The 15794-nt window shown below is 32.5% G+C and overlaps 1 protein-coding gene across 1 annotated transcript; it reads right to left on the bottom strand.

Annotated features, from left to right (window-relative positions):
• Positions 1-8810: 8810 nt before the first annotated feature.
• LOC123565782 (forkhead box protein B1-like) lies at positions 8811-13243 on the bottom strand. Its single transcript, XM_045359570.2, has 3 exons — positions 12893-13243; positions 10973-11164; positions 8811-9973 (listed from the first exon to the last, which is right to left on the bottom strand). Exons 1-3 carry the CDS (start codon positions 13042-13044, stop codon positions 9289-9291), a joined length of 1029 nt encoding a protein of 342 aa, XP_045215505.1. The 5' UTR covers positions 13045-13243; the 3' UTR covers positions 8811-9288.
• Between the last annotated feature and the right edge of the window lie 2551 nt (positions 13244-15794).

Raw genomic sequence — 15794 nt, 5'->3', positions numbered from 1 at the left:
CTTAAACAACAATAACATATATCAAGGTCACACGCATACCTATGGTTAAAAAGTGGGTTCCTATATAAATTTTATACAAAATTTTGACCCACCAATCAGTTATAATCAAAGAGACCCACTTATCGCTTTCTAACACATTAGGCTAGCTGCGCAGGGGTAACCCCCCTAGACAGTAAAAAACAGTTGGGTGCCAAAAGACCCACTTTTCTACTTCGCGGCCCGACAATCGACTTCGGACCCAACTGCTGACTTTCATATTTAAATAAGACCCTATAATTAACCAAGTTTAAAACTATGTATTTTTGACATTTTGGAAGGAAAAATGGGAGGAGGAGGTTGTATTTGGTGAAGTGAGACTCAATTCTAGTACGAGTAGTACTTCCAGGTCACAGCAGTGTGATTTTGATGTGATTTTACTGTAAGCAAATGTGACAAGAGAAATCTCTCTTGGAAGATACATGACCCCTACTTTTCTCTTCTTTTTATATCAGTTTTATCATTATGAGGTAAGGATTTGTTCTCTGGAATGGGTCTAGCTATGTTTGGTAGCTCTTTAAAAAATGTCAGTTTTATATAGAATATATAAAGAAAACTATTTACCGTATTGTGACCTTTTGCTGCGCCGCGATCTTTGGTCTATTTGATTACCTAGAATACATTCATGAGTATGTTAGCACGATTTGACCGATTAATTGGGTGAGCGAAAATCAGTATTACCCTGCGAGCTATATTGAGTAAACTATAATACATTGTAAATAATTGTCGATTTTGCAAGGTTTTTAAATTCATTTCTCTTGTGATGTAGTACATGGCTAGTTGAAAGTGAAAAAAATCGAGAAAAATGTGTTATTTTACAAGTTCAAGGGGAGCCAGGAAATTGACTTTGGATGGCTATGTTTATGGGAAGGACAAAAGTGATCCAAAAAGTGGCAACACTTACTTGAAATGTCAAAATAGAACATGGAAGGGACGTTTAATAACCGGATCTGTGACGATAGAGTTTTGAAGGAGATCACTCACAGCCATGGACCCGACAACCCCCAGAAGGAGATACAGAAGGCCATGGCCCGATTTAAGGAGACGGCAGTTTCGTCAGATGATTGTCCCGCCAGATGATTGTCCCGCCAGACTTTTTAATAAAGAGTTGATGGTATCCCTACCACCAGAGATCAGAAGAAGGTAAAATATAACTTTTTATAACATAGACATTTTATTAATTACAAACTTTTAATAGCCATTAATCACTTCTAAATAATTTATGTCCAAAATGCATTTACCAATCAAGAAAAAATGTATCTAACGTGAACATCCGCCGGAATGGTTCACAGAAAAGATAAAGTATTTGATCTATGAATGAAATCACTGTCAAAAAATAATGAATATGACCAGGGTTGGCCGGAATTTCCCAGAGGCGGGAATTCCCATCGGTATTTACCGGGAATTCCCGTACTGGAAAATACTCCTAAAATTGTAAAAAGTGGGAAATACTGGGGAAAAGTGGGAAATGTGTAATGCAAAAATGACTCCAAATTCAAAGAAAATTCTGCTTTTTTTGTTACAAAAACATCAAATATTTAAGTGATAGTTCATATTTAAATGAAAAATACATACAAGTACTAAGCACATGTATACATATAATATAGCTCACTGTTGTGTAATGCACTTTCAATTTTACATAGTTCAATCATCATAATAAAATCTGTAAACGATCCTTTTTTAAGCATAGAATGCAACCAAGCAGACTCGGTTTGATTGAGTCTGTTCATGAGAGGTAATGAAATGTGTAACACCTCCCTCGACCCCTAGTGCCGGCTTAAGCGGAACTCTATTACACATCTATTGAATGGACTCCATGATCCCAAAGGACCAGACAATATAACAACACTGAATCTAAGACTTACATAGTTCAACCATCTTAAGACTCAATGATATATAAAAACATTCATTTAGAAGTAATAGGTTGCATTTTCACTATCAAATGATAAAATTATGTCTGAACAAAAACTGCGTATTTGAAGGGAAGAATATCATGTTTTCTTGAATTTCATCTTTCAGTTAAAATGACCATAATACTTAATATTTATTTTGAATCAGCAAGACTACGTTTACAACTGACTATGATAACAGTAGTAAACATCATCAATATAAAAAATATGATAAGCTGTATAAGAGAATAAGTGTAAGAATGATCCGAGTTATAATGGCAGCCAGCTGACACAAATCTTGAGACACATTACTCTATATTCAAAATGATGATAAGATATGTAGATGTCAACAATGAATGAGTTGTTAAGAAAATATATATGTGTAAAAATCAAGCAGTAGGCATTATAGGACTTTTATTATAGCTAGTTGAAAGTTCGGAGAAATAAATTAAATTTGTAATGATTTACTGAAACAATACAAAGCTATAAAGTTGTTTGTAACATGTGATATGGTCAACACCAGTGCCTGAGGCACAGTGTATTAGTGTCACTGATCCCTACCAATTAATGACTGTATTGTCATTGACTTTTCACCTTAATGTTAACAGAAATAGATTGGTACGAAGGGATTATGAAAATATTCTAGGGGGTATAGCTTATCTATAGAATAAAATATATTGATTTGAATCATATTTCCCAGTATTGCCCGGGAATTTCCCGCAGTCCATGGAAATATGAGTATTTCCCGCTTTAATACCAACCCTGAATACGACTGATACAAATTACTCAGAAATAAAAAGAACATTTTTTTAAAAAGTACATTTTCGTGCTTAACAATAACTTAAATACCATGAATTTCATATTGAATTAATAACACCTTTTGAAATTAAATAGATCATCGATAAACTTCATGTCAAGAAATCTACGGGTTTAGATGGAATCGGCCAAAATGGCATTTATGTTGGGATCATGAAATTCTTTTGCATAAACTAAATCTTTACCTTTTTTTCTGAAAATGCCGTGAAGTCATTTAATCCATATCTTTCAAACAGAAAACAAATTGTTAAAATAGGCGTCTTATATAAATAACTACTTGTATTCCACAGGGATCTATATCAGGACCTTTATTGTTTGTTATCTACGCTTATACAAGCGACAATATAAGGTTGGTTGTTACATTTCACCCCCCTACGATTGTGGCATAAGAGATTCTACTTCAGTTCCATTACATACGAATTATTTCAGGGCCAAACTGTTGAAAACAGCATTTCAAAAACATAAATATGATAAAAAGTCATATTGACCTATGTGTAGGACCGTAAAGCACGTTTTGATCTCTACGAGCGAATTCAGTTAGCTTAATTATTTAAGAAATAATAAATCTATTCCTATATTTTATCAGTTAATAAAATATGGGCAGGAGTTTGGATGCGTAATAATTAAATCACGAGTGCGTAGCACGAGTGATTTAATCATTCGCATCCAAACGACTGCCCATGTTTTATTAATTGATAAAATTATTAGAACAGATTTATTACTTCGATTCTAACATCGCAAATAATTCGCATTTTACAGTACTACATTTTCAACGTAATACGTCATTCGGATGATACGCTGTTACAATTTACCCCCTATGGTTAGAAAGAGTTGCATAGCCAATGGAACGTATAGATATATTTGTTTTCTTTTTATCAGAATTTTGAGAAGTATTTAATATTTAGTAATCTAACAGCTCGCAAACTAATAATGAAGAGAATCATTAAATTAGGCGAGTTGACCCTGTGTTACAAGTTACGATGTTAACTTTATATGACGTCACATCTTCATGACGTCATACTTTATGTCATACATTTATGACATCACCGCTGAATCTTAATTAAGCTAATTGAATTCGCTCGTAGAGATCGAAACGTATTTTACGGTGTTTTACGGTCCTACACAAAAGTCAGTATGACTTTTTATCATATTTATGTTTTTGAAATGCTGTTTTCAACCGTTTGGCTCTGAAATAATTTGTATGTAATGGAACTGAAGTAGAATCTCTTATGCCACAATCGTAGGGGGTGAAATGTAACAGCCAACCATATTTTATCGTAGATTCATGTATAGGCGATTTCGCTATATGTTTATATAGCAATTGCTGCGGATCGTATTAGAATTATGATTCAGCGTTGACGTCATAAATGTATGACATAAAGTATGGCGTCATACTGATGTCACGTCATATAAAGTTAAGCTCGTAACTTGTAACACAGGGTCAACTCGCCTAATTTGATGATTTTCTTCATAATTAGTTTGCGAGCTGTTAGATTACTAATTCATAAATACGTATAAGTTAGATAATACATAAAAGTGTGTTACCGGCTGGTATCATCATGCGCGGGGGAAACTCAGGGAACGTAATTTGGGTAGCAAACGAGCCTCGTAGAGGCGAGTTTGCTATCAAATAACGTTCCCTGAGATTCTCCCAAGCATGATGATTCTCACCGGTAACATACGCGTATGTATTGTCTAACTGATTTATTGCATGATTAAAAACAGTAAACTGAACACATTTTTTAAATATCTTAAATTTAAAATATTTAAAAATATTTCCCCTCTTGAGCCTCCCTTAGAAACATTTCATGGTAAACCCCCAACTACCATATAAAAACCAGAAGATTGCACTTGGCAGGTTTTTATATAAATTACGCATGCTTCACATCAGATCCCTTTTTCAAAATTTTAAATAAACTACTGAAAAAAATGTTATACAAAAGTGCATAAATACGCATTGAAACATTCTTTATCAATTGGTGTTATTGTTTTTCAAAACAAATAGTTGTGAAATAGTGTTTCAAAAATAATTTAAACTAACTGCCAAGAATTTGAATTTGCCGGGGGGTGGGGAGAAAGGCGCTACCGAGGTCATGAGCCCTGGAGAAACAGGGTATGTAAACAAACCCCACGTGGCTAATTTTATCAACAAACGTTTCATGTATCGATGAAATTAACACCTAGAACATATTGTAAAGCTTTGCCAGAAACGTAATTTGATTTTTTAAACTGAATAGAATATCATAATCATTTTTGCAGTTATTTTTTACGTTATTTAAAAAATCAAGTTTTAAATCAAGATGTAGAGACATAAATACAGTAATAAATTATTTCAAATAGCTTATCATTTTCAATACCTTATCACAGCAACACTTGCTAATTTGTGTGTATTGTTCTACATCTCAGACAGAGAAAACTGTGAGCGATACCTGTGTGCAACGGAATTTAGAGCACGGCTAACCGTGGCGATACCAGAATTTAGAAAACACAAAACTTCAAAGGAAAATGCCGCAGTCATGCAATAATTCTCAAAATTCTGATAAAAAAGAAACAAATATCTATATGTTCCATTGGCTATGCAGCACTTTCTGACCATAGGGGGTAAATTGTAACAGCATATAACCCGAATGACGTATTACGCTGAATGTAGTACTGTAAAATGCGAATTATTTGCGTGGTTAGAATCGAAATAATAAATATGTTCCAATAATTTTATCAATTAATAAAACATGGGCAGTCGTTTGGATGCGAATAATTAAATCACTAGTGCTACGCACTCGTGATTTAATTATTACGCATCCAAACTCCTGCCCATCTTTTATTAACTGATAAAATATAGGAACATATTTATTATTTAAGAAATAATAAATATGTGCCTATATTTTATCATATGTTTGTATTTTTTTGCTATATTTTACGAGTTGTATTTTTTAAAGTTAAACACCCTGTCTCTCAAAATCTGTTGGTAACATGTTTGTCATAATTATTTGGAGGCCAGCTTGATTTCAAAATGGCGTGCTCAAATTGGCCGCTTATATCTAGGTACTGTAGAATGAACATCACACTGTACCTTCTTTTTTCTCTCGTCTTGAGCGAAATAATTAAAATGCAGCTGTGTTTTTCACAACGCTTTGCTTTATTCTAAAACATGAACTTTAAAAAACAAAATAAATAGGAAATACAGAGAAGTAATTTTAAGATAATAGTTGTTATCAAGATCAATTTAGTGTGCATTTTCTAGTGCTATACTTTTATTCAATGGCAACAATCTTAAATCTCTTTCCAGTCACCTCTGTGTGGTTGAACCCCTTCAATTGACAAAAAATTCTTTCACGTGAGATAGCAATGCAGCTGGTTTACCAAAGATACTGGTTCTACCCAGGCATTTGTCCATACCTATAATACCCGGAGGGGCACCCGGGGCCTTCCTTTACCATTCAAACATAGAAAATTGCCATATTCTTTAATCGTTTTGGTACGACATAGTTTTGGTACGACATAACACACTACAAAATATAAGTTCAAGACCCATTTCTTTGAGACAATCTTACGTTGTACATATATGTTTAAAATTCTACATCACACTGACACAGTTACGACATACATGTATGGCTATTTTCTAGCTTTAACTGTCAGGGAAACTCAAGGTGCCCCTTCGTGCATTATTTCAGGCATGGGTGGCCACCTGGTAGAACCGCTGACCTTCCGCAAGCCGACTGGATGGCTAACATTAAGACCTGAGCAAGCCTCGAACCAACAGAGCCTGTAGTCAAGTGACCTGATACCAACAACACACAGGGGTACCTTGTTAAGTGTACTAAATGACCAGTTAGATTTTCAAAAATAGAACATCACTGAAAAATAGATTGAAAATTGAACTTCTACATTCCTGAGCTGCGTAATGTTATATTCAATAATTTTATTATTAAAAACTTATTTCAAAAGTAACGTTCTATCAGAGAAGAAAGATATTCTCTTGCTATACTTACTTTAATGGTTTCCAGTTCGAAATACAAGCAGCAAATTATTAACATACAAGCGGGTATTCCGCAGAATAGACAGTCACGTCCTTTTGAAATCTAGAAATAGTTCAGCATTGGCTAGACCAAGAATGAAATATGATTACAAAAGAGGACCATTGGCTGTGAATTTTGGATAATATATTGAAGTACCAAAAAAAGGACTCTGTTATGCTAAGCCGGAGTCATTTAGAAATGGCAATATTTATACTTGTCAACATGTGTAGTAAAACTGTTTCTAATCTCACATTTCACACAAACAATACCTAAAACCCCTTTTAGATCCTTGGTAGCGCAAGAGGTCAAGGGAGTCATGGCAATTCAATTTTATTCTGCGGCATCTTCTTTTGTAAATTCAACTTTTGTTCCATTAGTTAGTCAACATGTCAAGAAATTGTTAAACCAAGGCGGTATACATAATAAATAAAGGAAGTAGATTTGAAAAGTAATTCGCCCACTAACTTAGTTAGTACTTAGTTCTAACAATGTTATTTCCGTAATTATTTATGGTTGGCAAGCCGTTAAGCTGGCTTTGTTGAACAAACAATTATTTATTCAATAGGTCATGGTTCCTGCATTTTTCTTCCAGAAAATGTTACAAAAGAAGTCCTTGTTCAAGACTTATTCAAAGGTGATTGTCATACTTAAGTTCCCTTTTTGGAGCTGTTAATGCTTAGCAAATGTTTTAAGATATTGGTTGAATTGTAACTGAAATCATCACATCACGAAAGAACATATCAAATTCGTCTGTGTGTGAAAAATAAAGCATTTGTAGTTATACTGCATGTATTTATTCGCAGTTCGACTAATATCTTCCTAAACACAATGGATTTCTAATTCATATAGATATTTGAGACTATAATAGTTACAGGTAGAATGAATGAGTTTATTAAAGATACAGTAAGTTGAGGAAAGGTGAGAGGTGTGGAATTCTCCATATTCATAGAGGTACACTTATCTATTTCCAGATTTAGATGTAAGCATGTTACACTAACTAAATCGTTGTATGCTGAAATTTGGCTGTTTACAATGCTTGTTTGTGTAATACAACAGACAGTTTATTAAAGTCTTATATAACTATCATACTAAAAGTAATTCAAATCAACTGATGTAAATTCATGTCTGCCTAAACCTACCATTTTCTACAACGGTATCCCAATTTATGACACCGTCTTAGACTTCCTGTATTAGCTTTTGAAAAAGCTGTACTCATCCATTTTAAGAGAGTACATCAGTCTGATGATGTTAAAATCAAAGCAAAAATCAGATAAAATCTCTAATTTCGTCTCCGTATTCCTGTTTTCTTTCATTGTAATAAAGATTTCATTGCAGCAAGGACTTTTGCTACACCCTGTCACTCATAATGTATAAACACATTGTCTTTGAATTATTGATGAATGTCTTAAGCATGCACTTCAATAAATATACTTTTTGTTTAAAAAAAAATTACCGCATTTTACCATTAAAGAATTGGCTATTTAAAGAAAAAAAAATCTACCTATGTTTTTATTTTGAAATTATGTCTTTCATGTATACGAAATTAATACTTAATTAAAACTTCATTTAAACATTATAAGTACAAATCTTTATCATTTAGAAAGATAGAGTTGTGTGTTTAAGTAAGAAAAACAGGATTATTTGAAAGCTAGATTGAATTTATACTTATTGAAATACAGCAGCCATTTTGAAATTCAAGATGTTTCCGTACTGATCATGGCCGAAAAATGTTACCAATGGAATTACAGATAGATGCCAAATAATCTTTCATAAAAACATTTTTTTTTTCAAATTATAGAAAAAAAATCCACAGGATTACAATTTGCCACACAGTATCAAGTCTTTATCATTAAAGTTTTAAAGGCACAGTTTAGATTAACGGAAGAAATATGAAATAATAGCCATATATCTACTTTGCATTTGCAAGTATTTCTACGAAACTAAACGTGAATTGGAAATATTAAATATAAAGGCTTAATATCTATTTTACAGAGAAAGAAACGTCCCACTGAGCGTATGGAATAAAAAAGAACAAAGAGAATAGCTTTTCAGTGTTATGTACAATTCTATTGCACGAATTTTGAACAGAAATAAATGCACACAGCACAAAATAAATCACAAAAAATGCATTTTTATATCGTAATAATATGATAAAACGCAACATTAACAATGACTCTAGACATGAGAAAATACATAAGTAATACTTAAAAGTAGGAACAAATTTGAAAATTTATTTCATGTAGTGCTATGTATTAGCAACTCGTTAGATTATGTTCAAACGATGTACGAGGCATCAAAATATCAACTAAAATCACTTGATGGGCTACTTAAAAGGGAACTCTTAAAGAAACGTTACAATTAATTTCAAATGTTATATCCGAATAAAACGTCTCTCTTCTTGACTTGACGATTCTCATTTATTATCTATTGAACCAAGTTATCAAAAGTGCTAACCATCAGTTATTACAAAATTATTCCTTCCAATGTACCAGTTTTGATTTATTAATGTTTCAGATTTATCTAACAACACCTTAAATTGTGCCATTTCTATATTCTGACATGCTGTCACTTATTTTGTGACCGACCACTTCCGGTGAGACGGGCATCTCTAGACGACTTCCGGTCGGTGAATGTTGGTCTTTAGATGGCTTCAGTAATGAGTCTACGCTGTGCATTATAGCTGGCTTTGTCAATTGCTTTTCAAAAGTTTCTTGATGCCTGGCTAACGATATAGCCGACAAAGCCGTCGGTTTCAATGGTAAAGCTAAAGCCGTCGGCGGATGCTGAAATGAAGTTTTTAAAGTGTTGTAATATTCAAGTGCTGCCATACGCCCATTTAGTTGTCCGTATGTACATGCTAAACTCGAAATTAAGTCCGACTCACTTCTAAGTCCATGGTACGGCAACATAAAACTTGATGGAATATTATGCGTAGGGCCGAACTGGCTAGCAAATCCGGGTAACGGTGTAGCCGGAAGTGTTGTATTTGAAGTACTTCCGGCTTTTGTTTCAGGAGCTATGATATTTTCAATTGTAAACGGCTGCTTATATGTAGAACGCCCGTTAGAATGAAGACTGTTCAAGTAATTAGAACTTGCAGCACTCGCGGCAAACTGCTGCAAACGAACTCTTGCGTCGTCTTGTAGATATGAAGTCATTTCAAATCCATGTTTCATATTGGAATCTGGAGAGAGCAAACCCATCGCCTGAAGTTGCCTGAAAAAAAAAAAACAGGAACAAAATACTAATAAATGAAAAAAATAACATTTTAAAGGCATTATGTAGCACTTTGCTCAGATACACAGAAAGGCGGAATTTAGTTGAAACTTTACTACATTAACACACAGTTCTGTCCTTGTAAACGCATTGACTAAAAAAAAAACACTTGACAATTTAAAAACTGAATTATTCAGCTGCTTATTTCCAGCGATCATAAAGTGGCAAAGTGACGATAGTTAAAAAAATCAATTATATTTGTTAGTTCATACAATTCGACAAGAACGTGTGTTGTCCATGTTATAAAACAAAATAATGGGACGCCTCTGTTTGTGTACAAAACTGCCTTTACAAAATAGAAAAAAAAAAACAATACCTACAGCATATCTTCTTCATTTTATATTTCGTTATTGATTTTATACAAGAAGTGTTCAGTGTTGTTATATTTTAGTCATGGAGTCCATTCAATATCTATGTTATAGAATTCCGCTTAAGTCGGTGCTAAGGGGCGTGAATGGTGTTGCACTTTCCATTACCTCTCATAAACTGACTCAGCCAAATCGAGTCTGCTATCATTTTTCATGGTTGCGTTCTATCCTTCAAACGGGTCTTCTTACATTTTATTATTTGTTGTATCAAATTTATAATTAAGTCACGTTCATGTTATAAATATCATCTAAATCTATGATAACGATATTCTGAACAGTTTAAGTGACATATTGTCTTTAGCATCAACATAAGTGATTTGTTTCCATTTCAGCAGTTCTCACATTTTATAAAAGTTATGACCCAAGTGTTACGTCTTTAGTACGTGTTTTGTCTTTGACACGTACTAAATTCAAATGTTGCTGTCGCAGATACGGTAATTCAAATAGTAGTGTCATTGCGCTCTTAAACCTTTGACAGGTTTTTCAAGTTTTTTTTCTATTGAGAAGGCCAGTTTTATTAAATAGTTTAATTCATCCTTTCAGGATAATTTATTTATTATTAGTATAATACCTTTGCTGGTGCAATTTGAATCTTTTACGCCGACGAAGAAAGCTACCATTTTCAAACATGTCACCAGCGTATGGATGAAGCGCCCAGTAACTGCCTTTCCCGGGTCTGTCGGGCCGTCGAGGTATCTTTATGAAGCAGTCGTTAAATGACAGGTTGTGGCGCAAAGAATTCTGCCATCGCTGTGTGTTCTGTCTACAAATATTAAAAACGATCCTTGAAATAAATTTTATACAGAAGAAAAGAAATAACATATGCAGATTAGAAAGTATCCATATTATTTTTGTGTTCGGTTTAACGTCGTTTTTCAACAGGTTTTCAGCCATTATTACTGGCTTGATTCACCGGAAATAACTGAAAACTTATCCAATTGATAAGAGGCCGGTTTGAATGATATTTTAGTATATGGAAAGATTTTTCTCTGTTCAGTTAAGCGTGTGGGCATTTGTCTTTATATATCCAGATGAAAAAGGCAGAACTTATTCTTCAGTGTCATATTTTCAACATTTCTTTTGCAGATGTATTTGACTGGAATCTTTTCTATTTAAGCTTTAAATGGACGTCATTTGTCTTATGTATGTGCATGACAAATATTAAGAATAAAGCAATATGAAATGAATCTGAAAAAACGCAGCTACTTCGAACGTTTATAAACACGATATTTTGAATGTTTATATTTTATATATCATACAATTGAAATTTTTTGTATGTTCTTGAGATATGTGGATCAAGTTGATCAACATACGTGCAGTCTAGACAGTTGCAGTATATCACTGGTGGTGTTGAAGGAAATGGGAAATATTAGACATATATTTCTAAAGTTTATATATAATAAACATAATATTACGAAGACTACACTAAACACCCTAGTATGAACTTTGATAAGTTTGTATCATTATTTTTGTTATTATTTTCAATCTAATATAGGAAACCAAATTTCGTTCTTGACAATCACAGTGGATGAATATAATCTGAAATCTTAATTTAAAATGTCAAGTAGTTTACATTTACCACGGCGAATAAAAAGCAAGCATAAACTGACCATTAGACAAAGATAATCTATAAATGTAAGATATCGATATAATCTGGCTTTCATATTATCTAAATCGTGTTAATTTTTAACAGAACCAACGGACTCTTTCAATTTCGCTTTTAACAATTTTTTTTGTATCCAAAAAGGACTGTGTTCAGCCTGCCTAATAAATGCCAAATGGCTGAACATCAGTAAATAATTCACTGGTCCAAAAGTTTTCATCTCTTTTGAAACTAAAGGCGTTATCAAACAGAACATGCCATAAACAATTTTGACCCGAATGAAAATGAGAAATAAACGGCCTATGTTGAATTGTACAATATTTTAGCATATTTCAATTCTTTACCACATTGTAAATAAAAGCTTCAAAGCGATTTATTTTGTAAATAAATACTATAAGGGCAGAAAACATAAATACGCATACATAATTTGATCCCTTTCGGAACAAAATATATACATGCTTATTTTTTGTTTAAAAAAAAGAACGAACAAAAATTAAGAGCTCAAATTTGAAAAGCTTAAATATTGTAAATCAGTTGAAGGGCAGAATACGACCTGAAAAGTTTCCTTTGATATACGCAAAAAGATTAATTTTGTCCACAGAAAATAACAATAATGTATTATGTACACATATAAGAACAGAATGTCACTTACTATCAAAAGGAAACAAATAAAGGATTTTTATTAAACATTATATAAATAAACATTAAAGATTCTGGCAGTATTAAGAAAAACTGAAAACGCAAAGTGGAGAAAGAAATATAAAACTGTTTGGAGAAGGAAATATCTTGTATTTATAGGGAAAAAGACTGATGCATAGAATGGAAAATAATGTTTATCTATCTTTTCAAATGACTAAAGAAAAATGGGAAACTAGCGTTAAAGATTACCTGTAGAATGGGAATTTATCCATAATAAACTTGTATATGTCACTGAGCGGCAACATTTTCTCCCGTGATGCGCTGATAGCCATCGCCGTCAGGGCAATATAACTGTACGGCGGCTTCTGGTCATTGTAGGTGTTCCGTCCCGGACGAGGCATTGCAGGCGATAGATTTGGTAAAGTTCTTTTTTTTCCCTTCAAAATACGTCTTTTAAACTTGCAACAAAATTCTCTCAGTAGGTAGTTTTTTTTTCTTTCCTGATTGCGTTTTTAATGACGTTACGTTAGTCTGTATTAAGACTAACTCTCAAAATATTTATAACTTCTTAGAAAAAGCAATATTTTTTATTTATTTGTTTTTCAAAATGTGTAATATGTTATCAATATTAGTTTCAATTCCACATAAGAAAACGTTCAAGTTGTATTAGTCCAATTCCAACAAATCGAAGGAGGTAATATTAATAACTGGGTACAAATATAAAATACTTAACACCATTATAACGCTGTTCTAAATGTTCAAAATCATTTCAAAGCGGCCAAGATGTTCATATTTAAGTTTGCTTCATTACAAAAAGCACTCTTCACAAGATGAAATTTGATTTTGTGAATAAACATTTACCAAACTTCGCCACCCTCCTGCCGTTCTATTTGGTTAGACACCGGTGTCAACGCGTGAAACTGTCAATCATGAGAATTGTGGGCGGCGCGAAAGCATATAATTTGAATAAAGCGCTTCCGTGGCGAATTGTACGTTAGAAGTGTTTCCAAAGAAGGAATGTTCATCAATAAATATTTGCCATAGAAGAGACTGTAAATGAACACAATGGGGAAAATAAAAGGAATTGCTTCATTTAACAAGCAAGAATTTGTTAATGGACAATAACTTTAAAGTTAGCCTGAGGACAGTGCTGATTACTCAAGTAGGAACAATGTCCGTCTTTAAGCAACGAACAAGTTTACCCCGTGTTCTCCGACATGTTTGATTTTTCCAGCATACCTGCTTTTTGCTGCCTTTATGCTTTATAAAATGGAATGTAATTCAGAATGTTTGTTTCATGTACTTACATATTAATGTTTAACTTGAGATAACTGATATAGTTCTTTGTTCCGTAGTAGATTTGCGTGTACAGATAGTTAACATCTATAAAAACGTGAAAATAAACTTTTCTTCAAGTAAAAGCTGAAACATTTCAACTGTACAGCATAATAATCATAAGATTTCATGAGGTTTTCAGATTATACGTAGAATATTCACCGATTGTTTTTTAAGAAGCTGTAACAGTTATAGAAATAATGAAATTTATAAATACAACAGACACCGAGTTTCTAAAATACTTTCAATGTTATATTGATACTGCATGTATTTTAGCACCTAACAGAGAAATACATCTATTGAATAGTTAAACTTGCCTGGATAGAAATAAAATATATCATTGCTGGTTGAATATGACGGCGAATAGTATGATGTCACACAGAACGATATTAGGTCTTCCAAAATAAATAGATTACAAGCTAACATCAATGTTTTGCTTAAGTGGTATATAACACCATCCGAATGATCAACATCAAAACACCATTGTTATTGTTATTATTATTATTATTATTATTAGTAGTAGTAGTAGTAGTATAGAAAAAAGCATACTTTAAAAAAAATAATTTTCATTTTATCATTATTTGAACTTGTTTAATATATATATATCCAGCAAAATATTAGAATGTTTAAAATATATTAATAACATTACTTCCTATACTTGTAACTATAGTGTATATTTTATTTTGTTTTGCAGTTTTAGGGTATTGTCGCTCAAATTTTACAATACTTTAATAACAGATAAACAAAACAACTGAAAAAGAGGCCACAGTTTCTTTTATGTATATAAATAAATATATATATCATTTGTGGAAAGATATTGCAGATATTTTCGTATCATGTTAAACTGAGATAATTTGGATTCCTAGTTAAAGAAATACTTAAGACAAGTTAAATATCAACAATGAAGTCATCTGTAAAACTGTTTGCACATCAAAGACCCGTAGCCAGAAGCTTTGGGAGATGCGCTAATTTCAATTATCTAACACATAGTTTCTAATCCCCAACATAAAATAAATAAAATATTTGACTATTGAATCGTAGATCGATTTCATGACGGCAAACATGTTTACTTTAAAAGGCCACTTGGGCAACTTATTTATCAGTTTAGTGGGCATCAAATGAAGCAAACACTAATTTATCAAACAAAACAGAACTAAAAGAGAACAAATCTTTGAAGTTTATATAATCCGAAATGTGTGTATCCGACCGCATTTGATTTTGTTACAGACATCGTAAAACACTTTATTTGAAAATTAAATGATTCGGTATTTCTTTTAACTTTGAATTGAGATATACTAAAATTCACGCTGGTTTAGACCACACTTTTACACGCTTTCTTTACACCTTGTTGGCTTGTTAAATACAATTTATATTGTACCTAACGCAATGTGTACTTTCTTTAAGTTGTGTATATTTTGATACGTTAGCCTTTATTATATAAAGGAAACTATGAATACAAAAATTAACCTTGATAAAGCAGAAAAAAGAATGTTACTTTACACTGAAAATTTTGCCTATCAGAGTAGACTTACAACAAAAACATTAAGAAACAGTCATTTTTGTGGTTAATTTATGCTCAATGAAATATATAAAATAAAATTTTTAATTACTCTGAAAATTTCCAATCTAGCGGTCTGACGGCCCTGCAGACTCGTGTATAGATTGAAAAATAATGATTTTGAAAATAATAATATAAAAAAACTGTTAATACAAATGTTAAAAATCAGCAATATTTTATACTTATCCGGAAAAAGCTCATAATGCGCTTATATTATTTATTATTTGTATACTAGTCTGCCTTTAAATAAAATTTCTT

This window comes from Mercenaria mercenaria, chromosome 8 (assembly GCF_021730395.1).
Source record: "Mercenaria mercenaria strain notata chromosome 8, MADL_Memer_1, whole genome shotgun sequence".
NCBI lineage: Eukaryota > Metazoa > Mollusca > Bivalvia > Venerida > Veneridae > Mercenaria > Mercenaria mercenaria.
The sequence above is the reverse complement of the archived record's forward strand: the minus strand, read 5'-3'. Positions and strand labels throughout refer to the sequence as shown.